Source organism: Budorcas taxicolor, chromosome 5 (genome assembly GCF_023091745.1).
Source record: "Budorcas taxicolor isolate Tak-1 chromosome 5, Takin1.1, whole genome shotgun sequence".
Classification (NCBI taxonomy): Eukaryota; Metazoa; Chordata; class Mammalia; order Artiodactyla; family Bovidae; genus Budorcas; species Budorcas taxicolor.
The window spans coordinates 74,329,522-74,356,052 of NC_068914.1; the positions used below are offsets into that span (position 1 = coordinate 74,329,522).

General features: G+C 40.0%; 1 protein-coding gene across 1 annotated transcript in view; it reads left to right on the forward strand.

Moving 5' to 3' along the window:
- Window positions 1–1,281: 1,281 nt before the first annotated feature.
- Window positions 1,282–26,531, forward strand: part of FAM186A (family with sequence similarity 186 member A) — an 86,548-nt gene continuing 61,298 nt past the window's right edge. The window contains exon 1 of the mRNA XM_052640547.1: window positions 1,282–1,452. Coding sequence (XP_052496507.1) covers window positions 1,282–1,452 — 171 coding nt within the window. The remainder of the gene's footprint in view (window positions 1,453–26,531) is intronic.

Sequence of the window (26,531 nt, forward strand, 5' to 3'; positions counted from 1 at the left end):
ACAAGATGATTTGGGACCACAGGAGAGGGATAACTTAGACAACAGGGTCTTAAAGAGAAGGGAAAATATTTATATATTGCTTGATACTTTTAAAAGACAATTACATTATGATCCCCTGTATTCCTTTCTCCAAGGACTGAAACAAATTGTTTAAATTTATAAGTTTTTCAACAAGCACTCATAAAGTACTCATAGTCTCATAGAGTAATTGGTATACATCTATAATTTGTATAAAATCTAAAACCTACAAAATGATATTACATAGTTTAGGAACACACCTGCAGTAAAACTATATAAACATAGACTAGACATAAATACATCAGATTTATGCTTGTTATGGCCCTCTGAAAATGGGCAAAGGGGAAAGAAGGAATCTAGAGAGAATAACAAACTTTATCTCTAATGCTTTATTTAAAAAATATCTGAAGCAAATATGACAAAATGTTAATATCTGTTCATTCTAGGTGATAGGCACATGGCTATTTGCTATATTACTTTCTGTACTTTTTTTTTTTAAATTAAAAAATAATCTACACAGCCAACAAAACCATCTGTCCTTTAATTTATCTGGTGTCCAAAATATTTTCACCTCCTCTACAAAGGAGCTGCCCAAAGTGAATTTTTCAGTTAGAAAGCAGCCTCTAAGCATACCCTTCAATTTCTCAGCCAACTATGAAACTTCAAAGCCTTCTTCAGTCAGGCTCCTTGAATAAATGAGCCTCTAGGCAGTGCAAAGACTGTAATCTTCATCCAAATACTATCATCCAAGTTACTACAAGTCTAGGAAAAGTTGAGGGGCAGCTGAGGAAGTTGTAATGCGATTATTCCATTACAAGCTTAAACATTCTTAAGCAAAACCTCAGGAAGAGAGAAGAACCAGGAGTTAAAATTGATATACTGGATCTTGAATTCTAACACCTAGATTTTAAGCTCATTTAAGCAAGGCTATATCGTCTATTTCTTTTATAGTTCCTGTTGTCTATTCTTTCCTACCCACCCTCCCCCCTTCACCCACTACCATCACAGCATATAGAATGCCTAATTCTCTGCATACAGTAAGCACTCTTTAAGTATTTGAGTTAATGATAATGTCACAATGGATCTAATATGACATCACCAGAACCGGAACACCATGGGGAAGATCAGGGTACTCCACAATCTCTGGGAGCAAGAAAAGCCTCTTCTAGCTTCCTTGTGGATGGCTTAGAAGCATTTGCCTATATTTTGTAAAAAACGAAGAAATAAAAGAAAATCACTCAACTTTCCAAAACATTTATCAAAATGTCAGCTGAGAACAACGATGAACATGAAGCAGAAAAAGAAACTTTCGATTTCACCAAAATGTACAAAACTGTCCTAGAAAAATCAGAGGTTCCTAATATTGAGATTCCATTTGCAGTTCAGGATGTCATCAGTAAGATTGAGCAAGCACAGCTCCAGCGAGCCAGAGAGGTAGGTAGTAAATGAAAAGTTTTGGATTGCAACTTTCTTTTTAACCTTTCCATGAGCAGCTACTTTATTTTTTTTTCAAAGACTCACTTTGTTTTCATAATATTTGACTTAGGTAACTTTGATTCCAAGTGACAATTTCCTCTGACTGGATCAGTCAGTACAGTTCAGTTGCTCAGTCGTGTCCAACTCTGCATCCCCATGAACTGCAGCATGCCAGGCCTACCTGTGCACCACCAACTCCCAGAGTTTACCTAAACTCATGTCCATTGAGTTGGTGATGCCATCCAACCATCTCATCCTCTGTCATCCCCTTCTCTTCCTGCCTTCAATCTTTCCCAACATCAGGGTCTTTTCAAATGAGTCAGTTCTTCACATCAGGTGGCTAAAGTATTGGAGTTTCAGCTTCAGCATCAGTCCTTCCAATGAACACCCAGGATTGATTTCCTTTAGGATGGATTAGTTGGATCTCCTTGCAGGCCAAGGGACTCTCAACAGTCTTCTCCAACACGATAGTTCAAAAGCATCAATTCTTTAGCGCTCAGCTTTGTTTATAGTCCAACTCTCACATCTATACATAACTACTGGAAAAACCATAGCCTTAACTGGACAGACCTTTGTTGACAAAGTAATGTCTCTGCTTTTTAATATGCTGTCTAGGTTGGTTATAATTTTTCTTCCAAGGAGTAAGCGTCTTTTAATTTAATGGCTGCAATCATCATCTACAGTGATTTTTGGAGCCCCCAAAAATAAAGTCTGACACTGTTTCCACTGTTTCCCCATGTAATTGCCATGAAGTGATGGGACCAGATGCCATGATCTTTGTTTCCTGAATGTTGAGCTTTAAGCCAACTTTTTCACTCTGCTCTTTCACTTTCATCAAGAGGCTCTTTAGTTCTTCACTTTCTTCCATAAGAGTGGTGTCATCTGCATATCTGAAGTTATTGATATTTGCCTGGCAATCTTGATTCCAGCTTGTGCTTCTTCCAGCCCAGCATTTCTCATGATGAACTCTGCATAGAAGTTAAATAAGCAGGGTGACAACATACAGCCTTGACGTACTCCTTTTCCTATTTGGAACCAGTCTGTTGTTCCATGTCCAGTTCTAACTATTGCTTCCTGACCTGCATACAGGTTTCTCAGGAGGCAGGTCAGGTGGTCTGGTATTCCCATCTCTTTCAGAATTTCCAAGTTTATTGTGATCCACAAGGTCAGTTTATTGTGATCCACTATGCTTTGGCATAGTCAGTAAATCAGAAATAGATGTTTTTCTGGAATTCTCTTGCTTTTTTGATGGTCCAGCAGATGTTGGCAATTTGATCTCTGGTTCCTCTGCCTTTTCTAAAACCAGCTTGAACATCTGGAAGTTCACGTATTGCTGAAGGCTGGCTTGGAGAATTTGGAGCATTACTTTACTAGCACGTGAGATGAGTGCAATTGTGTGGTAGTGTGAGCATTCTTTGGCATTGCCTTTCTTTAGGATTGGAACGAAAACTGACCTTTTCCAGTCCTATGGCCACTACTGAGTTTTCCAAATTTGCTGACATATTGAGTGCAATACTTTCACAGCATCATCTTCTAGGATTTGAAATAGCTCATCTGGAATTCCATCACATCCACTAGCTTTATTCATAGTGATACTGCCTAAGGCCCACTTGACTTCACATTGTCTGGCTCTAGGTGAGTGATCACATCATTGTGATTATCTGGGTCGTGAAGATCTGACAGAATGTGGTCCACTGGAGAAGGGAATGGCAAACCACTTCAGTATTCTTGCCTTGAGAACCCCATGAACAGTATGAAAAGGCAAAAAGATAGGACACTGAAAGATGAACTACCCAGGTCAGTAGGTGCCCAATGTGCTACTGGAGATCAGTGGAGAAATAACTCCAGAAAGAACGAAGGGATGGAGCCAAAGCAAAAACAACACTCAATTATGGATGGGACTGGTGCTAGAAGCAAGGTCCAATGCTGCAAAGAGCAATATTGCATAGGAACCTGAGAATGTTAGGTCCATGAATCAAGGCAAATTGGAAATGGTCAAACAGGAGATAGCAAGAGTGAACGTCAACATTCTAGGAATCAGCGAACTAAAATGGACTGGAATGGGTGAATTTAACTCAGATGCCCATTATATCTACTACTCTGGCAGGAATCCCTTAGAAGAAATGGAGTAGCCATCATAGTCAACAAGAGTCTGAAATGCAGTACTTGGATGCAATCTCAAAAACGACAGAATGATCTCTGTTCATTTCCAAGGCAAACCATTCAATATCACGGTAATCCAAGACTACACCCCGACCAGTAACGCTGAAGAAGCTGAAGTTGAACAGTTCTATGAAGACCTACAGGACCTTCTAGAACTAACCTCCAAAAAAGATGTCCTTTTCATTATAGGGGACTGAAATGCAAAAGTAGGAAGTCAAGAAACACCTGGAGTAACAGGCAAATTTGGCCTTGGAGTACAGAATGAAGCAGGGCAAAGGCTAGTAGAGTTTTGCCAAGAAAACATACTGGTCATAGCAAACACCCTCTTCCAACAACACAAGAGAAGACTCTATACATGGACATCACCAGATGGTCAACACCGAAATCAGATTGATTATATTCTTTGCAGCCAAAGATGGAGAAGCTCTATATAGTCAGCAAAAACAAGACCAGGAGCTGACTGTGGCTCATATCATGAACTCCTTATTGAAGAAAGTGGAGAAAACCACTAGACCATTCAGGTATGACCTAAATCAAATCCCTTTGAGAAATAGATTTAAGGGACTAGATCTGATAGACAGAGTGCCTGATGAACTATGGACACAGATTCTTGACATTGTACAGGAGACAGGAAGCAAGACCATCTCCAAGAAAAAGAAATGCAAAAAAGCAAAATGGCCCTCAGAGGAGGCCTTACAAATAGCGGTGAAAAGAAAAGAAGAGAAAAGCAAAGGAGAAAAGGAAAGATATACCCATTTGAATGCAGAGTTCCAAAGAATTGCAAGGAGAGATAAGAAAGCCTTCCTCAGCGATCAGTGTAAAGAAATAGAGGAAAACAATAGATTAGGAAAGACTAGAGATCTCTTCAAGAAAATTAGAGATACCAAGGGAACATTTCATGCAAAGATGGGCTCAATAAAAGACAGAAATGGTATAGACCTAACAGAAGCAGAAGATATTAAGAGGTGGCAAGAATACACAGAAAAAAAATGAAGTCACTCAGTTGTGTCTGACTCTTTGTGACCCCATGGACTGTAGCCTACCAGGTTCCTCCGTCCATGGGATTCTCCAGGCAAGAATACTGGAGTGGGTTGCCATTTCCTTCTCCAGGGGATCTTCCCGATCCAGGGATTGAACCCAGGTCTCCCGCATCGCAGGCAGACGCTTTAAACTCTCAGCCACCAGGGAAGCCCCCTGTACAAAAAAGATCTTCACAACCCAGATAATCACGATGGTGTGATCACTCACCTAGAGCCAGACTCTGGATAACAAGCTCCAATTCTTTTTTTTTTTAAACGATTTATTTATTCATTATTTTTGGCTGTGCTAGGTCTTCATTTCTGCTTGCAGGCTCTCTCTCTAGTTGCAGCGAGAGGGGGCTACTCTTCATTTCAGTGCACAGGCTTCTCACTGTGGTGGCCTCTCTTGTTGCAGGCCACAGGCTTTAGGTGTAGGGGCTTCAGTGTTTGCAGCACAGATGTTCAGTAACTATAGCACAAGGGCACATTAGTTGCAGCTCACGGGCTCTAGAACTCGGGCTCAGTAATTGTGGCACATGGGCTTGGTTGCTCTGCAGCAAGTGGAATCTCCCAGACCAGGGATCAAACCCGTGTCCCTTGCATTGGCAAGTGGATTCTTGTCCACTGTATCACCAGGGAAGTTCCTACAAGCTCCAATTCTATATTAATTGCTTTCAATTTCATATCAGAGTTAATCAAGCTTTTTAAGAAATGAATCACATGTGTTACTGAGTGATTGTGATTAAAAAAATCATTCTACAGCTAATACTGATACCTAATTTTAGTCAATAGCTTTCATTTGTTGTCCACTGAGCTTTTATCAAATAGTTATTTAGAAGAAGAAATGTGATTGACTTCTAGCTCCTTTTCTTTCCCCTGAACACTTCATAGAAGAGGGGTTTATTGGCCAAGAGGAATACAAAGACAGTACGTTTTTTCTTATGTGTTTTTCTAGCAGTTTTATACTTTTAGATTTTACATTTAGGTCTATGATCCATTTTGTTTTAATCTTTGTATATCATATCAGATATGGATCGAAGTTCTTTTTTAAAAACAATTATTCTAGCTCTGTTTGTTGAAAAGACTACTCTTTCTCCATTAAATTGCATTTGCACCTTTACTGAAAGTCAGTTGAACATATATGTTTGAGTTAACAGAGTCTCCAGTCTGTTCTCTTGACTATTTAACTATCTTTATGCCACTACCACAGTGTCTTGATTACTGAAGTTTCATAATTCTTGAAATCATGTAGTTTTAGTTCCTCAACTTTGTAGTTTTTTAGTTGTGCCCAACTTCTCTGACATCTGCCTTTTAACTCTTTATCCTCTTCTTGGACATTTCTCTCAATACTTAAACATTCGTAACCTAAAAATTGTCTTTGTTCAAACTACTTTCTCCCTTGCTTTTCCATAGGAAATTTAGAATCAATCTGTCAAATTCTATTGGGGGAAAAATGCCTACTGGTATTTTGATTGGGAATGTATTGAATTTGTATATCAATTCCGGGAGAATTGAAATCTTAACAATATTGACTCTTCTAACCCCCTGATCATAGCATATCTTTCCACTTATTTAGGTCTAAATTTCCTCAGTAGTGAATGTTAAGCCAACCTTACGCTTTTGGAATAAACTATTTGCTTTGCGTATAACTTGCTCTTCTTTTCTTCCTAGTTTCTTTAAGGACAAGATGAGGTCACTGATTTGATAACATTTTTTTAATTTTGTTTTGTTTTTAACTGTGCTGAGTCTTTGTTGCTGTGCCAGGGCTTTCTCTAGTTGCAATAAGCAGGAGCTACTCTTCATTGCGGTGCATGGGCTTCTCATTGCAGTGGTATCTCTTATTGTGGAGCACAGGTTCTAGTTGCTTCGGCTTGTTAACATTTTTAGTGTTTAGTTCCATATATTCCCCCTCTGCAAATGAAAATGCTGTGTTTTCATTTTCATTCAGTTTTATACATGTTATAATTTCATTTTTAGTTTTTTCTTTGACCCATGTGTTATTTAGAAGAGTGTTATTTATTTAGTTTCCAAATATTTGGAGACTTCTTGCTCTTATTTATTTCAAATTCAATTTCACTGGGGTCAGAGACCTTATTTCATATGATCTGAAACCTAGTGAATCTCTTGAAATTTGTTTTATGGCTCAGAATATGGTCTATATTAGTAAATGTTATGTATGCCATTGAATATAATTTTCATCCTGTTATTGAATATAAATAACAATTACCTCGAATCAGTTGATAGTATTGTTCAAGTCTTCTTGAAGACTTGTTTGTTGTTTTTTTCTCAACTTTATCACTTATTGAAAGAGGGATATAGAAATGTTTGACTATAACTGTGCAATTTTCTATTTCTTCTGATAGTCTATCAAATTTCCCCCATGTACTTTAAATCTTTATTATTAGGTGACTAAACATTTAGAATTGTTATGTTTTCTCAATGAATTGGCTACTTTACTATTATGGAATGATCCTATTTATCTCTAGTAATATACTTTTCAGGCTTCCCTTCTAGCTCAGTTGGTAAAGAATCTGCCTGCAGGAGACCCAGATTCAGTTCCTGGGTTGGGAAGGTCCTCTGGAGAAGGAAATGGCAACCCACTCCAGGATTCTTGCCTGGAAAATCCCATGGACGGAGGAGCTTGGCAGGCTACGGTCCGTGGGGTCTCAAGTGTCAGACATGACTTAGCGACTAAACCACAATATACTTTTCTCTGTAACCTAAAACAAACTTTGTTTGTAACTTAACAAACAAACTTTGTTTGTTATATCCACTGTAGCTTTCCTTTGATGAGTATTACCATCCTTTTCCTTTTTCCTCTCTTTCTTTTGGTCACACTGTGAGCATGTTGGATCTTATTTCCCTAACCAGGGATCGAACTCATGTCCCCCTGCAGTAGAAGCATGGAGTCTTCTACCTGAACCTCCAAGAAGTCCTCCTTTCCCTTCTTTTATTCTTTTACTTTAAATATATTTGGCTTACTATATTTAAAATAGATTTCTTACATAGACTTTCATGGTGATACAGGTATAGGAATAGGAACAGTATACCTATACCTCATGATATAGGAATCCACCTGCCAATGCAGGGGACATGGGTTCAGTCTGTGGTCCCAGTAGATGCAATGTGCCTCAGAGCTACTAAGCCCATCAGCCACAACTACTGAAGCCTGTGCGCCTAGAGCCTGTGCTCTGCAACAAGAGAAGCCACTGCAATGAAAAGCCCCTGTATCATAACTAGAGAGAAGCCCCCACTTGCCACAACTAGAGAAAGCCTGAGAGCAATGAAGACTCAGCACAACCATAAATAAATAAATAAATAATTTTAAAAATGGGTTTCTTACAAGAAGCATATAACTGAGTTTCTTTTTTATCCAGCCTGACAATTTCTGCCTTTTAATTGGATGTTTAGACCATTTATATTTAACACAATTATCAATATGGTTAAGTTTAAATTTACCATCTTGCTATTTGTTTTGTTTGTCCCATGTTTTTTGTTTGTTTCCTTTTATTATTTCTGACTTCTTTTAGAGTGAATATATTTCATGATTCCACTTTATTTCCTTTATTGGTTTACTAGCTATACTTTTACTTTTCATTGGTTGCTTTGGGGTTCATAGGGTATGTATTTAGGTTATCACCATTTACCTTAAAGTGTATTACACCAATTTTGAGCAGCGTATAAACTTTGCCGCAGTATTCTCCTTTTTTCCTCTCCTGGCCTATGTGATATTTATATCATACTTCTACATGTATTATAAACTTAATGTCTATTACTTTCCAATTATTTTTGTTTGAAACAAGCAGTTAATCTATTTTTAAATTTTTATCCTGATAAAATATACATAACAAAATTTGTGATTTTATCTATTTTTAATTGTACACTTCATTGGCATTAAATACATTTATAGTGTTATGTAACCATAAAATGAACCCTGAATATTCATTGGAAGGACTGATGCTGAAGCTGAAGCACCAATACTCTAGCCACCTGATGTGAAGAGTCAACTTATCGGAAAAGACCCTGATGCTGGGAAAGAAAAAAGACCCTGATGCAAGAGGAGAAAGGGGCGACAGAGGATGAGATGGTTGGGTGGCATCATTAGCTCAATGGACATGCGTTTGAGCAAACTCCAGGAGATAGCGAAGGACAAGAAAGCCTGGCGTGATGTTTCATCACCCCAAACAAACTCTGACACATTAAACAATAACTACCCATTCTCCTTTTCCCCTAAACCCTAGCAAAAACCATTTTTCTTTCTGTCTCTATGAATTTGCCTACTCTAGACACCTTATGTAAGTGAAATCATAAAGTATTTGTCCTTTTGTGCCTGATTTATTTCGTTTAGTGTGTCTTCAGAGTTCATCTCTGTTGTAGCACTTGTTAGAATTTTTTCTTTTTAAAGCTAAATAATATTCCATTGTATGTATATATCATATTTTAGGCACATGAGTTGCTTCCCCCTTCCTGCCATTGTGAATAATGTTGCTATGAACAAAGAAGTGCAAATATCTATTTAAGTGTCTGCTGTCAATTCTTTGTATACTCAGGAGTAGAACTGCTGCATCATATGGTAATTTTATTTTTTATTTATTGAGGAACTGTAGCGCCAGCTAACTGATGAAAATTAAACCAAGAAACTCAATCTCTGACTTGCTGAACTGCAGTACAAGTTGAGCTCCCAGTGTCACTGGGTGGCTGATGTTACAGTGAGAACATTGAAAAGGACTGGGATCCTGAAAACTGGAATGGGGATGTATGCAAAGACTTTGTTACAGCTTGGAATATTGAAAGCTCTAAGTAATGATGAGTTTCCTTTGCCAGAGAAGCTGCCTCTTTACCCAACACCAATGAGAATGGCTGCTCCACACCTGTCTCAGAGGATTAACCCTGTATTGCCTGAGGAAACTACAATGACCTTTCCTGAAGCAGTTGTACCAAGCAAGATGCTGCTGCTCCCTCAGAAACCGCTCCCACAACATCTCTTTGTTTCTAGACCTGTGAAGTGAAAGTGAAGTCACTCAGTCGTGTCCGACTCTTTGCGACCCCATGGACTGTAGCCTACCAGGCTTCTCCGTCCATGGGATTCTCCAGGCAAGAGTACTGGAGTGGGTTACCATTTCCTTCTCTAGGGGATCTTCCCGACCCAGGGATCGAACCCTGGTCTCCCGCATTGGATGCAGACACTTTAACCTCTGAGCCACCAGGGAACTAGATTAAAATCCAGTAAGCCACTGAAGACAAGGTATAAAGTGTGACCCATGAGGAAGTGCACTACATTCCAAAAGACCTACTTGAATTTTCTAATTTTTACAGATGGAAGTCCAGGGAATATGTATGGGAATGGATGTTGAAGGTGTGGGTGTGGGATAGTGACAGAAAAAACATAAAGTTGGAGCTTCCCTGGTGGTTTTGGAGAAGGAAATGGCAACCCACCCCAGCATTCTTGCCTGGAGAATCCCATGGAAAAAGGAGCCTGGCAGGCCATGGTCCATGGGGTCTCAGAGAGGTGGACACAACTGAGTGACTAAGCATGCACACGCACACACTGGTAGTTTAGTGATAAAGAATACGCCTGCCGATGTAGGAGACACCGGTTCGATCCCTGGACCGAGAAGATCCCACATACTGCAAGTGACTAAGCCTGAGAGCCACAATTATTGAGCCTGTGCTCTAGAGCTGGGGAACTGCAACTACTGAGCCCTCAGCCGCAACTACTGAAGCCTGAGTACCCTAGAGCCTGTCTCAGCAACAAGAGAAGAGAAGCCTGAACAATGCAACTAGAGAGTAGCCCCCTCTTGCCACAACTAGAGAGAAGTCCTTACAGCAATGAAGACGCAGCACAGTCAATAAATAAATTTTTAAAAATTGTATTAAAAAACATAAAGTTGGATCAGGCTAACTGATGTAGACTCACTAAAGCAAGATTTAGTATTTAACGTTGCAGCTTGTTGAGTTAGAAAAGGCTCTAACAGTTTGTTTGGTTGGTTCGCTGAAACATGGACCAAAAAGTTACTCACACACAGTGAATAAGTTAGACATGCCAGACTTGTCTTGGTTTAATGTAGGGAATAATTAGAAGGATTAGCGAGACTGGAATGTTAAGGTGGATTTAAGATCTATTCATCCACCCTGGGAGAATCCAGAAGACACATCTTTCATCATAATTGTGAGAAATAACTTTATAAGAGCAGCCTTGGCATCCTTGGAGAACTCTGTGATCACTCTTTTCTGTAGGCCGGACCTTATAGTGGAATTGGAAAATCTAAAAACATTGGGAATAATTGGATCCTGAGGTAGCAAGGGCCAAGTGGGGGCATACAACCACCAAAGGTCGAGTGGGCATGGTTACATAATGCACAGCAGAGTCCAGTTAGACACCAATCAGAATAGTATGACTTATGAAGAGCTATGGCATTGGCTAGTTGATTGTAGTATTTCTACTGAAAGTAAAATTGGGCTTCCCTGGTGACTCAGCTGGTAAAGAATCTACCTGCAATTCGAGAGACCTGGGCTGGATCCCTGGGTTGGGAAGATCCCCTGGAGAAGGGAACGGTTACCCACTCCAATATTCTGGCCTGGAGAATTCCATGGACTGTATGGTTGTAAAGAGTTGGATACAACCGAGTGACTTTCACTTACTAAACTCTCACTTGATCTGCATAAGTGGAAAATTTCTAGGTCAAGTGAACCGAAGTCTAATCTGAATCATAACAACAGAGAGTCATGGCTCCTCAATCAATTCTCAGACTTAAGGCAGTTTACAGACCCAGAACCCCCTGAATGAAGGAGCAGATGGGTTCCTTTGAGGAAGGACATAGTCAGAAATTCATGCTATTAATTCTTCTCCAAGTCTTCTTCAAAGAGACCTGGCCTTTTACTAGGATGACTGTGTATTGAAGAATAGGAAATAATGAAACCTTTTGGACTCCTGGATACTGGCTCTGAACTGATGCTAATTCGAGGAGATCAAGAATATCATTGTGATCTACCAGTCAGAGTGTAGGCACTTATGGAAGTCATGTGATCAGTAGAGTTTTAGTTCAGGTCTATGTCACAGTGGGCTCAATGCGTCCCTGAAGCCATCCTGTGGCTATTTTTGCCAGTTCTGGAATACATAAAAGGAAAAGACATACTCAGCGACTGGCAGAATCCCCACATTGGTTCTCTGACTGTGGAGTGAGGGTTATCACAGTGGGAAAGGCCAGGTGGAAGTCATTAGAACTGCCTTTACCTGGGAAGGTAGTAAACTGAAACTGCATTTCTAGAGGAATGGCAGAAATAAATGCCATCATCAGGGAAAGATGCAGGAGTGGTAATTCCCACATCTTCATTCAACTTGCCTATCTGGCCTGTGCAGAAGACAGATGGACCTTCGAGAATGACAGTGGATCACTGTAAAATTAACCAGGTGGTGACCTCAATTGAACATCTGGAAGTTCACAGTTCACGTATTGCTGAAGCCTGGCTTGAAGAATTTTGAGCATTACTTTACCAGCGTGTGAGATGAGTGCAATTGTGCAGTAGTTTGAGCATTCTTTAGCATTGTCTTTCTTTGGGATTGGAATGAAAACTGACCTTTTCCAGTCCTGTCGCTACTCCTGAGTTTTCCAAATTTGCTGACATATTGAGTGCAGCACTTTCACAGCATCATCTTTCAGGATTTGAAATAGCTCAACTGGAATTCCATCACCTTCACTAGCTTTGTTCGTAGTGATGCTTCCTAAGGCCCACTGTTCAAGCTGTTTTAGAAAAGGCAGAGATCAAATTGCCAACATTCGCTGGATCATTAAAAACCAAGACAGTTCCAGAAAAACATCTATTTCTGCTTTATTGACTATGCCAAAGCCTTTGACTGTGTGGATCACAATAAACTGTAGAAAATTCTGAAAGAGATGGGAATACCAGACCACCTGACCTGCCTCTTGAGAAACCTGTATGCAGGTCAAGAAGCAACAGTTAGAACTGAACATGGAACAACAGACCGGTTCCAAATAGGAAAAGGAGTACGTCAAGGCTGTATATTGTCACCTTGCTTATTTAACTTCTATGCAGAGTACATCATGAGAAACGCTGGGCTGGGAGAAGCACAAGCTGAAATCAAGATTGCTGGGAGAAATATCAATAACCTCAGATATGCAGATGACACCACCCTTATGGCAGAAAGTTAAGAAGAACTAAAGAACCTCTTGATGAAAGTGAAAGAGGAGAGTGAAAAAGTTGGCTTAAACTCAACATTCAGAAAACTAAGATTATGGCATCTGGTCCCATCACGTCATGGCAAATAGATGGGGAAACAGTGGAATCAGTGGCTGACTTTATTTTGGGGGGCTCCAAAATCACTCCAGATGGTGATTGCAGCCATGAAATTAAAAGACGCTTACTTCTTGGAAGGAAAGTTATGACCAACATAGACAGCATATTAAAAAGCAGAGACATTACTTTGCCAACAAAAGTCCATCTAGTCAAGGCTATGGTTTTTCCAGTGGTCATGTATGGATGTGAGAGTTGGACTATAAAGAAAGCTGAGCACCAAAGAATTGATGTGTTTGAACTGTGGTGTTGGAGAAGACTCTTGAGAGTCCCTTGAATTGCAAGGAGATCCAACCAGTCCATCCTAAAGGAAATCAGTCTTGGGTGTTCATTGGAAGAACTGATGTTGAAGCTGAAACTCCAATACTTTGGCCACCTGATTCAAAGAGCTGACTCATTTGAAAAGACCCTGAGGCTGGGAAAGATTGAGAGCAGGAGGAGAAGGGGATGACAGAGGATGAGATGGTTGGATGGTATCACCAAATCAATGGACATGGGCTTGGGTGGACTCCAGGAGTTGGTGATGGACAGGGAGGCCTGGCGTGCTGTGGTTCATGAGGTCGCAATGAATCAGACACGACTGAGTGACTGAACTGAACTGACCTCAATTGCAGCTGATGTACCAGATGTGGTTTCATTGCTTAAGCAAATTATCATACCTTCTGGTAGCTGGTATGCATCTACTGATTCGGCATGTGGCTTTTCGCCATACCTATCAATACGAACCACCAGAATCAGTTTTCTTTCAGTTGGCAAGGTGAGCAAGACACTTTTACTGGTCTGCCTCAGGGACGTATCAATTCTTCACGCTTAGTTGCTCAGTCATGTCCAACTCTTTGTGACCCTTTGGAACACAGCCCTCCAGGCTCCTCTGTCCGTGGGATTTTTCAGGCAAGATTACTGGAGTGGGTTGTTTCCTTCTCCATCAACTCTCCAATCTGGTAGAATTCACCAGTGAAGCCATCTGGTCTATGGCTTTTCTTTATTGTGAGGTTTTTTATTACTGTTTTGTTCTCTGTCCTAATTATGGATCTATTCAGATTTTATATTTCTTTGTTATTCAGTTTTCATATGTTTTGTGTTTTCAGGAATTTTTCTGTTTCATCTAAGTTTCCAATTTGGTGGCATACGGTTGTTCACTTTTTTTAGAAAAAAATTTTACTTGAAGTATAGTTGATGTATAATATTTTATAAGTTATGGGTGTACAATATAGTGATTCACAGTTATTTTTCACCAACCCACCCATCACCCATTCACTCATCCATCCATCTACCCACCCACCAATTCATTCATCCACCCACCTATCCACCCAGCTATTCTGTGATTCACAATTTTTAAAGGGACTCCATTTATCATTATTATAAAATATTGACTATGTTCCCTGTGTTACACAATATATCCTTGTAACTTACTTTATACCTAATAGTTTGTACCTTTTAATCCCCTACTCCTATATTGCTCCTGGCCACTTCCCTCTCCCCACAGGTAACCACTACTTTGTTCTTTATATCTGGGAATCTGCTTCTATTTTGTTATATTCACTAGTTTGTTGCATTTTTTAGATTTCACATTTAAGTAATATCATACAGTATTTGTCTTTCTCTGTCTGACTTATTTCACTTTGAAAAGATCCAGGTCCATTCACGTCCCTGCACGTGGCAAGTTTTCATTCCTTTTTATGACTAAGTAGTATTCCATGGTTTATGTGTGTGTACTTCTTCATTTTTTAAATTAATTGTTTTCTTTTGGTAGTGCTGGGCCTTTGCTGATGTGCATGGGCTTTCTGTAGTTGTAATAAGCATGGGCGGACTACTCTTCCTTGCAGTGTACAGGCTTCTCATTGCGGTGGCTTCTCTTGCGGAGCAGAGGCTCTAGGTGCACAGGCTTCAGTAGTGGTAGCCATGCTGGCTTAAGTTGCCTGGGGCTCGTGAAGTCTTCTCAGACCAGGGATAGAACCCTTGTCCTCTGCACTGGCAGGTGGATTCTTATCAACTGTACCACCAGGGAAGTCCTGTACATCTTTTCTATCTATTCATCTGTGATGGACCCTAAGACTGTATCAATATCTTGGCTCTTGTCAATAATGCTGCTATGAACCTTGGGGTGCAGATATCTTTTCAAATTTGTGTTTTTGTTAATCCTGTTTATTTCTATAGAATCAGCAGTAAAGTTCCCATATTGATTTCTGAATTAGTAATTTGAGTAATCTCTTTTTTCTTTGTCAATCTAATTAAAAGTTTGTCAATTATGTTGATTTGGGCAGAAGAGTCAACTTTTTGTTTCATTGATTTTCTATACTCTTTATTTATGTCTGCTCTAATTTTTCTGATCTCTCCTTCTGCTAACTGGGTTTAATTTTTCTTTTTCTAGTTCCTTCAAGGCATAAAGTTAGGTTGTTGACTTGAGACCTTCCTTTTTTCATGTTTATCCCTATAAATTTCCCTCAGTGCTGCTTTTGTTACATCCCATAAGTTTTTGTATGTTGTGATTTCATTTTCTTCTCCAAGTATTTTATAATTTCCTTTGTAATTCTTCTTTGACTCCCTTGTTGTTTAAGAATATGTTTCCACATATTTGTGAATTTTCTAGTTTTCCTTCTGTAGTTGATTTATAACAATCTCATTGTGGTTGGAAAAGATACTTTGTGTAATATATACGTAAATATATTGAGTACTTCCCTGGTGGCACAGCAGATAAGAATCCACCTGCCAATAAAGGGAACATGGTTTCAATCTCTGGTCCAGGAAGATTCCACATGGTGTGGAGCAACTAAGCCAGTGTGCCACAACTACTTAGGCTGTGTGCCACAACTGCTGAAGCCCGCACGCCCTAGAGCCTAATCGCCCTGGCTCTCCACAACCAGAGAAAGCCTGTGCAAAGCAAAGAAGACCCATCAGAGCCAAACACAAGTAAATAAATATATTGAGCTTTTGTCGCCTAGCCTGGAAATCGTCTATCCTGGAGAAGGTACCACCTGCTATTGAGAAAATCATATATTGCTATTTTTCTTTTTTTTAATACTCTTGTTTCATGGAGTATTCTATATACATCTAGATGATTTATTGGTTGTTCAAGTCCTCTATTTCCTAACTTATTTTCTATCTAGTTGTTCTATCCATTGCCAAAGTGAAATCTTGCCTTATTTTTGTAGAACTATCTGTTTCTGCCTTCAAGTCTGTTAATTTTTGCTTCTTATATTTTGAGGATCTGTTATTAGGTGCATACATGTTTATAATTGTTATAGCTTCTTGCTCAATTGAAACTCTCATTATAGCCTCTTGTAATTTTTTAAAAACTTTTTTACTTTATATTGGGGTATAACCAGTTAAAAATGTTGTGATAGTTTCAGCTAAACACCAAAGGGACTCAGCCATAAATATGCATGTATCCATTCTCCCCCATCTTGTCATCTTTTTTTAAAATTTAAAGTCTATTTTGTCTGATATTAATATAACTACCCACCTTTTGGTTATTCTGTTCAGTTGCTCAGTCATTTACGACTCTTTGCAACCCCATGAACTGCAGCACACCAGGCCTCCCTGTCCATCACCAACTCCTGGAGTCCACCCAAACCCATGTCCATTGTGTCAGTGATGCCATCCAACCATCTCATCCTCTGTTGTCCCCTTCTCCTCCTGCCTTCAGTCTTTCCCAGCATCAGGTATCTTTTTCTATCCTTTCATGTTCAATCTCTTTGGGTCTTTAGATCTATAGTGGGTCTCTTATAGAAGGCATGGATCATTGGCTTTTTAAAATTTATTCTGTCAGTCCCTAACTTTTGATAAGATGGTTTAATCCACTTACATTTAAGTAATTACTGATAAGGAGGGTTTAGCTTTTGCTGTTTGTTTTCTATTTGTATTCAAACTTTTCCCCCTTCATTCCTTTCATTGTTGTCATCTTTTATTTTATTAATTTTTTTTAGTGAAATGCTTTAATTCCCTTCTCATTTCCTTTTGAGTATATCCTATACTTATTTTCTTTGTGTTTATCTTGGGAATTGCACATAGCATTATAAAGTTATCACTCTTAAATTGAATTTATACCAGTTAAACTTTAATAGCATACAACTCTGCCCCTCTAACTTCCCTGGTGGCTCAGACAGTAAAGCATCTGCCTACAGTGTGGGAGGCCTGGGTTTGATCCCTGGGTTGGGAAGATCCCCTGGAGAAAGAAATGGCAGCCCACTCCAGTAACCTTGCCTGGAAAATCTCATGGACAGAGGAGCCTGGTAGGCTACAGTCAATGGGGTCACAAAGAGTTGGTCATGACTAAGCACCTTTCATTTTACTTCACTTCATTTCAGATAATAATAAATAATAAACCAAAATTACATCAATACTAGCTTTTATAATTTCCCATGTATTTGCTTATATCAAAGATTTTTATTTCTTCATGCAGTTTTGATTACTTTGATTTCAACCTGAAGCACTGCCTTTAGCATACCTCATAAAACAGTTCTAGTGGTAATGTACTTCCTCAGCTTTTATCTGATAATGTCTTAATTTCTTCCCCATGGTTTCTGTAATTTTTTTCCTTTCGACTGGGACATGCTTTCCTATTTATTTATATGCTTTATGATATTTTTTATTGAAAATTGGACATCTGAATCTTATACTGTGATCAGTCTAGAAATAAATTCTCTTTCTCTCCTAAGGTTGTTGCTTGTTTTTAGAGTTGTATGGTATTTACTATGTGCCAGGGATCAGCCTGAGGTATAATTTTTAGGTCCTTACAGGTCTTTTCTGAACCTGCATCTTTTTATGGGCATGCTTGGTGACTTGCTGCTGAAGCTGAAACTCCAATACTTTGGCCACCTGATGCAAAGAACTGACTCATTGGAAAAGACCCTGATGCTGGGAAAGATTGAAGGCAGGAGGGGGAGGGGACAACAGAAGATAAGATGGTTGGATGCCATAATCAACTCAATGGACATATCAGGGAAGCCTGACATGCTTCAGTCCATGGGGTCGCAAAGAGTCAGACACGACTGAGTGACTGAACTGAACCTGGTGACCTTCTAAGTTCCCTTGAAAATACAATTGCATTCAATTTCCTAATCTTTAAATGTCTGGCTTCCAAAGGAGAAAACGGAAAAGTGAGGGGAAAAAACCTGAAATTGCCTCTAAATCCCCTGAAAGCTGCTTCCACTTGGTGGAGGTTACAACAATCGTAGCTGGCCTTTGTGTCTACACCTCTGTGATTTGAAATAGCAATTCACAATCATAACAGATCTCTCATATTTGGAGGATAAGGTTCTTCTTGCCCCCTCTGGCTCTTCTAAGCTGCTCTAGGAACACTTCTGTCACAGATGTGGAGGGTAAAAAATGAGTAGTTGCTATCATGTCTTACAAATACCTGAGAAAAGAAAAGAAGCTAAACAAGGAGAAAAGGAAAGATATATCCATTTGAATGCAGACTTCCAAAGAATACCAAGGAGAGATAAGAAAGCCTTCCTCAGTGATCAATGCAAAGAAATAGAGGAAAACAATAGAATAGGAAAGACTAGAGATCTCATCAAGAAAATTAGACATACCATGGGAACATTTCATGCAAAGATAGGTTCAATAAAGGACAGAAATGGTATGGACCTGACAGAAGCAGAAGATATTAAGAAGAGGTGGCAAGAATACACAGAAGAACTATACAAAAAAGATTTTCATGACCCAGATAACCACAATGGTATGATCACCCACCTAGAGCCAGACATCCTGGAATATGAAGTCAAGTGGGCCTTAGGAAGCATCACTATGAACAAAGCTAGTGGAGGTGAGGGAATTCCATTTGAGCTATTTCAAATCCTAAAAGATGATGCTGTGAAAGTGCTGCACTCAATACACCAGCAAATTTGGAAAACTCAGCAGTGGCCACAGGACTGGAAAAGGTCTGTCTTCATTCCAATCCCAAAGAAAGGAAATGCCAAAGAATGTTCAAACTACCACACAATTGCACTCATCTCACATGTTAGCAAGGTAATGCTCAAAATTCTGCAAGCCAGGCTTTAACAGTACATGAACCATGAACTTCCAGATGTTCAAGCTGGATTTAGAAAAGGCAGAGGAACCAGAGATCAAATTGCCAACATCCGCTGGATCATGGAAAAAGCAAGAGAGTTCCAGAAAAAACATCTATTTCTGCTTTATTGACTATGCCAAAGCCTTTGTCTGTGTGGATCACAATAAACTGGAAAATTCTGAAAGAGATGGGAATGCTAGACCACCTTACCTGCCTCTTGAGAAACCTAATGCAGGTCAGGAAGCAACAGTTAGAACTGGGCATGGAACAACAGACTGGTTCCAAATTGAGAAAGGAGTACATCAAGGCTGAATAGTGTCACCCTGCTTATTTAACTTATATGCAGAGTATATCATGCGAAATGCCAGGCTGGATGAAGCACAAGCTGGAATCAAGACTGCTGGGAGAAATATTAATAACCTCATATATGCAGATGACACCAACCCTTATGGCAGAAAATGAAGAGGAACTAAAGAGCCACTTGATGAAAGTGAAAGAGGAGAGTGAAAAAGTTGGCTTAAAACTCAGCATTCAGAAAACTAAGATCATGGCATTCAGTCCCATCACTTCATGGCAAATAGATGGGGAAACAGTGGAAACAGTGACAGACTTTATTTTTGGAGGCTCCAAAATCACTGCAGATGGTGATTGCAGCCATGAAATTAAAAGACGCTTGCTCCTTGGAAGAAAAGTTATGACCAACCTAGACAGCATATTCAAAAGCAGAGACATTACTTTGCCAACAAAGGTCCCTCTAGTCAAAGCTACGATTTCTCCAGTAGTCATGTATGTATGTGAGAGTTGGACTATAAAGAAAGCTGAGTGCAGATGAATTGATGCTTTTGAACTGTGGTGTTGGAGAAGACTCTTGAGAGTCCCTTAGACTGCAAGGAGATCCAACTAGTCCATTCCAAAGGAAATTAGTCTTGAATATTCACTGGAAGGACTGATGCTGAAACTGAAACTCCAATATTTTGGTAACCTGATACAAAGAACTGACTCATTGGAAAAGACTGGGAAAGGTTGAAGGCAGGAGGAGAAGGGGACGACAGACAATGAGATGGAAGGGTGGCTTCACTGACTTGGTGGACATGAGTTTGAGCAAACTCTTGGAGTTGGTGAAGGACAAGGAAGACTGGAGTGCTGCAGGCCTTGGAGTCGCAAAGAGCCTGACATGACGGAGTGACTGAACTATTATGCTGCTACTGCTGCTAAGTCACTTCAGTCGTGTCCGACTCTGTGCGATGCCATAGACGGCACCAGGCTCCCCAATCCCTGAGATTCTCCAGGTAAGAACACTGGAGTGGGTTGCCATTTCCTTTTCCATTGCATGAAAGTGAAAGTGAAGTCGCTTAGTCGTATCCGACTCTTAGCGACCCCATGGACTGCAGCCTACCCGGCTCCTCCATCCATGGGATTTTCCAGGCAAGAGTACTGGAGTGGGGTGCCATTGCCTTCTCCAGAACTATTATGCTAAAAGCTTCAGTTGAATGAAATTGGTAGTGCTAGTGGTAAAGAACCTGCCTGCCAATGCAGGTAGATGTAAGAGATGTGGGTTTGATCCCTGGGTTGGGAAAATCCCCTGAAGGAGGGCATGGCAACCCACTCTAATATTCTTGCCTAGAGAATCCCATGGACAGAGGAGCCTGGTGGGCTACAGTCCATAGGGTCACAAAGAGTCGGACACTAGTGAAGCGACTTAGCACACACTCACCAAGAATTTCCTGGTCAAGATTTCCTTTGAAATATGGAAGCCTTTGAATAGACGCCAGAACTTCAAGACAGTTAAATCAGATAGATTCTGCCAAAACAGCTTTGTCTGGTTGGACCAATCGATTCCTCATGCTTTCTGCTCAGCCATTTCCCTGGTATCACCCCTCCTGCCTGAATGTTTTTTTGAACTTTTTTTAAAGACCAGTGCTGGGTCTTGCTGCACACAGGCTTTGTCAAGTTGCTGCCAGCGGGGTCTGCCCTTTGTGACATGTCAGCTTCTCATTGCAATGGCTTTTCTTGTTGCAGAGCACAGGCTGTAGGTGCACGGCCTGCAGTTGCTGCAGCACGTGGGCTCAGTAGTTGCATTGTGCAGGCTCTAGGGGGAAGACTCAGTAGTTGTAGAGCAGGGGCTTAGTTGCTCTGCAACATGTGAAGTCTTCCCAGGCCAGGGATTGAACCTGTGTTCCCTGTATTGACAGGCAGAATCTTACCCACTGTACCACCAGGGAAGTCCCTTGTCTGATATTTTTCAATCAGTTATCAGATATTATAAATTTTATCTTGTTAAGTGTTGGGTATTTTTTTTCTAATCCTATAAATATTCTGAACTTTGAGACCTTAGTTAAGTTATACAGAAGTATTAATAGTTTGAGCTTTTTTAATCTTCCTTTTGTGCATTCTTATGGGAGAAAAAGAAAGAGCAGCATTTTGTTGTTGTCTGTCACTCAGTCCTGTCTGACTCTTTGGAAACCCATGGACTGCAGCATGCCAGGCTTCCCTGTCCTTCACTATCTCCCAGAGCTTGCTCAAACTTATGTCCAATGGGTTGATGATGCCATCCAACCATCTCATCCTCTGTCACCCCCTTCTCCTCCTGCCTTCAATCTTTCCCAGCATCAGGGTCTTTTCCAATCAGTTGGCTCTTCGCATCAAGTGACCAAAGTATTGGAGCTTCAGCTTTTGCATCAGTCTTTCCAATGAATATTCAGAGTTGATTACCTTTAGGACTGACTGGTTTGATCTTGCTGTCCAAGATCCTCAAGAGTCTTTTCCACACATGCCTGTGACCATTCCTCGGGTTTCTTTCCTTCAGCCTCCACATTACATTCCAGCACCTCTGGAGCTCTGTGTTTCTCAGGCAAGAATACTGTAGTGGGTTGTCATTTCCTTCTCCAGGGGATCTTCCCAACCGAGGGATGGAACCTGCCTCTCTTTCATTGGCAGGCAGATTCTTAACTACTGAGCCATCTGGGAAGCCTGCAACAACATTTACTTTCTCACAATTTAAAGGTCAGAAATTCTAGAGGTCTGAAATCTGCAAATCACTGGACTGGTTGTCAGCAGGGCTACACTTCTTCTAGACTCTGTCTGAGAATCCATGCCTTGTGTCTTGCAGTTTCTTGTAGCTGCTGGCATTCCTTGGCTGTGGCCACAACACTCCAATCTCCAGCTTTAAATCTCTTTCTGCTCCATCCTCACATTGAACCTTCTCCTAGGTGTCTAAATATTGCCCCTTCTGCCTCCATTTTATAAGGACACATGTGATTGCAACAGGGTTCTCCTAGATAATCCAGGATAATCTCTCCACTCCAAGATCATAAATTTAATCACACCTGCAAGACCCTTTTTCCATATAAAGTAACATTTACACATTCCAGAAAGGGAGTAAGACACTGTGGGGCCCTCCCTGGTACAAATCCTTTCCATGTCCCCAGTTTCTTATTTATAGGAAAAAAGGCTTCAGCCTCCTTGACCTTCCCTGTGTTCCAAAGGGCAGATTCAAATAGTTGCTAATCAGAGAAGGGAGGGAATTTAGAAACAAAGGGGGAGCAGTCTAGGCACAACAGTGTGGCCTGGGGGCAGGTCAGGTTCCTCCTCAAGAAATATTCATAACAATCCTTCTTCTGCAGGTAGTGAGGCCTCTGTCCAGATGGAGGGTGGTAACTTAAGGCTGAGCACAAGATTCCTAGAGTACTGCCCTGTTACCACACCACCAAACAATCAGAAGAAAGTCACACACACCGCAGCCCTCACCCCCGATTTTGCCTATAAAAACTTTTTCCCCAAACCATTGGAGAGTTACGGGTTTCTGAGCAGGAGCCACCCTTTCTCCCTGCTTGACTCTACAGTAAACCCTTTTCTGTTCCAACATTTCCATTTGTTTGGCCTCACTGTGTGTTGGGCAGGTGAACTTGTGTTTGGTTACAATATTTTTGCAGGAGGGACATCATTCAGTTTACTACTGTGTTAGAAGTACAGAGACTAAAATTCAGAATAGTATTTATCTTTGGACATTGGGAAAGCAATGCAGTTGATATTGGGAACACAGGAACCTTTAAGGATTTTCTGCTTCTTCAGCTGAAGAATAGGTGCATGCATGCATGCTAAGTTGCTTCAGTTGTGTACAACTCTTCGTGACCCTTTGGACTGTAGCCTATCAGGCTCCTCTGTCCATGGGATTCTCCAGGCAAGAGTACTGGAGTGGGTTGCCATATGCTCATTTTGTTGTTGTAGGAAGGGAGACCCCTTCCAGGGCCCTGAGAGTGGCTCTTATCTAACACTCAGAAAAAGAACTGTTTGAGGAGATGCATGTGCTGACAAAGCAAGTGACTTTATTGGAAAAGGCACCCCAGCGGAGAGCACCAGGGTAAGGGAACCCAGGGGACCTGCTCTGGCTTGTGGCTGACAGTCTTGGGTTTTATGGTGATGGCATTATTTTCTGGGTTGTCTTTGGCCACTCATTCTGACTCAGGGTCCTTCTCGGTTGTTCACAAATTGCTCAGCCAAGATGGATGCCAGCGAGAAGGATTCTGGGAGGTAGCAGTACAGGTGGTGTCTCCTTTTGACCTTTCCTGAGCTTTTCCGGTTGGTGGTGGCTTGTTAGTTCCATGTTCCTTACCAGGATCTGCTGTCCTAAAACAATTCACGCTAATGGTGCTTGGCCAGCGTGGGCAGTTTCAGTCAGTGTGCTTTCCCTAGCACTGCTATTGTTATTATCTGCCTCTCAGATTCTATCCTGCTCGAGGTTATGGTGCTTTCTCTACCCATCTTCTTACTTTGACCCTTTCACCCCTGTGGCACATGTTTCTAACATGTCTGTCTGGTGACAGATGCCAGGCTCCTCTGTCCTCCACCACCTCCTAGAGTTTGCTCAAATTCATGTCCGTTGAGTTGGTGATGCTATCTAACTATCTCATCCTCCGCCGCTCCCTTCTCCTTTTGCCTTCAATATTTCCCAGCATCAGGGTCTTTTTCTCTTCACATTAGGTGGATTAAGTATTGGAGCTTCAGCTTCAGCATCAGTTCTTCCAATGAATATTCAGGGTGTGGCACATAGCAGGCCCTTAATAACCTGGTAGCACTTAAAGTGTTTACCATGTTATGCATGGTATAAGTTTATCTATAGATTATCTCATTTAATCCCCAGAATAATTCAACAGGGATAGATATTACTATTAATCTTATTTCACGGATGAGGAAACTGACAATATGTGAGGCTGGCCTCAAGGTCATGGTTGTTATACATAGTGGGTCCTGGAATCAAATCCAAGTATTCTGTGATTCTACTGCCTTTTAAAAGAAATTAAGGTAAAATTCACCCTTTTTGGTGTACTGTTCGAGAATTCTGACAAAGACATATAGATGTGTACTCACCACCAAAATTCAGATTTAAAACAGTTCTAACTCCTTGAAAAATCCCCTTACACCCTTCCATGGCCACCCTTTTCCTGGCTGATAGCCTCCTGAAGCCATTAGTTTTCTGTGCTTACAGTTTTCCTTTCCTGAATGCCATACAGATGGAATCATACCTTATGTCACTTGAATCTATCACTAGCTGAAAGATACTTGAGTTGTTTCTAGTTTGGAGCAATTATGAATAAAGTCACTATAAACATTCCATGTATGAATTCTTTTATAAACATAAGTTTTCATCTCTTGGCTAAATACCTAGAAATGGTATTGCTAGGTCCTGTGGTAGCATACCTTTATAGGAAATTGTCAAACTGTTATCTTAAATGGCTTTACTATTTTGCATTCCCATCAGAAAACTGTAAGAGTTCCAGTTGCTCTTCATCCTTGTCTGTACTTAGTATTGTCACCATTTATTTAGTTCTTCTTGATTTCTTTCATCAATGGTTTTGTAATTTTCAATGTACAATTTTCTTGTTAGATTTGTAAATAGTTCATGTTTTTAGTGTAATTGCAGATGATAGTTTTATTAAATTTCAAATTCTAATTGTTTATTGCTAGTGTATAGAGGTATGATTTTGATTTTTATATACTGGCAGCTTTTAAAAGATATATTCCTTTGGGAATTTTTATACAGTTTTTTGTTTGTTTAATTTTTGGTTTGTTTTTGGTTTTGTTTGATGTGTGAATGGAAACCTTTTTATTTCTCCTTTTTCAATTAATATTCTTTTATTTCCTATTTTTACCTTATTGCATTGGGTAGGACCTTGATAAAAGATTGAATAAAAAGGAATCCTCAGAGCAATTTAGGCTTTCACCATTAAGTATAATGTTAGCTGTAAATTTTTTGTAAATGTTCATCAGTTTGGGGAAGCTATCCTTATTACTAATTTGTTATAGAATTTAAAAAAAATCATGAATGAATGTTGAATTTTGTTAACTGCTTTTTCTGCATCTATTGAGATGATCATATGCTTCTTCTTAGTCTGTTGATATGGTTATTTACACTTATTAGTTTTCCAGTTTTGAAATAGCCTTATGTTCTAATAATAAACCCCACTTGTTCATACTGTTGTATTTTTAGTACATTGTTTGATCTAATTTCTAATATTTTGTTAAGGATTTTTGTGACTGTGTTCATAAAGAATATTGATATAGTTTATTTTCTTATGTCTTTATCTGGTGTTGGCATCAGGATAATACTGGCCTCAAAGAATAAGTTGTGAAATGTTTTCCCACCTCAGATTTCTGGAAGAATTTATAAGCAACTGCTTAGCTTGTAGTGTATTCTTCATCACTTGACCCAGCAAACTCTGTCTCGGTTCTCCTATATATCTGACACATTATTTGTGGCAACTAGATCTTCTGTTTCTTATTGCAATATTTCCAGCACCTAACATCTGATTACTCCTTTTATATATTAAAACATTTTTATCTAATTTTAATTGTAGTAGAATACACATAACATAAATTTTACCATCCTAATCATTTTTAAGTATACAGTTCAGTACTGCTAAGCATAATCACATTGTCATGCAATCAACATCCAGAACGTCTTCACTCTTTTTTTGACAGAGCTGCACAGCCCTTGCAGTGAGAGAGTGGAGCCCTAACCACTGGACACTGGGGAATTTCCTCAGAACTTTTTCACCTTCCAATACCCTATTTCCTTCTTCCCTCTCACCTCGGGAAACCACCATTTCACTTATTTCTGTAAATTCAACTAATCTAGATACCTCATATTAGTGAAATCATACAGTATTTTTTAAAAGGTGGACCATTTTTAAAGTCTTTATTGAATTTGTTACAATATTTCTTCTGTTTTTTTATGTTTTGGTTTTTTGGCTGAGAGGCATGTGGGATCTTAGCTCCCCAATCAGGGATGGAACCCATACCCTCTGCATTGGAAGGAAAAATCATAACCACTGGACCACCTAGAGAGTCCCCAGTATTTGTTTTTTATGACTGACTTGTTTCACTTAGCTTAATGTCTTTTTGGGGGTAAGAGTTGCTGTGCTAGGCTTCATTTTGATGACCACACTTCTCTAGTTGTGGTACACAGGCTTAATTGCCCCAACACATGTTCAATCTTAGTTCCTTGAACAGGGATCGAACCACCTTTA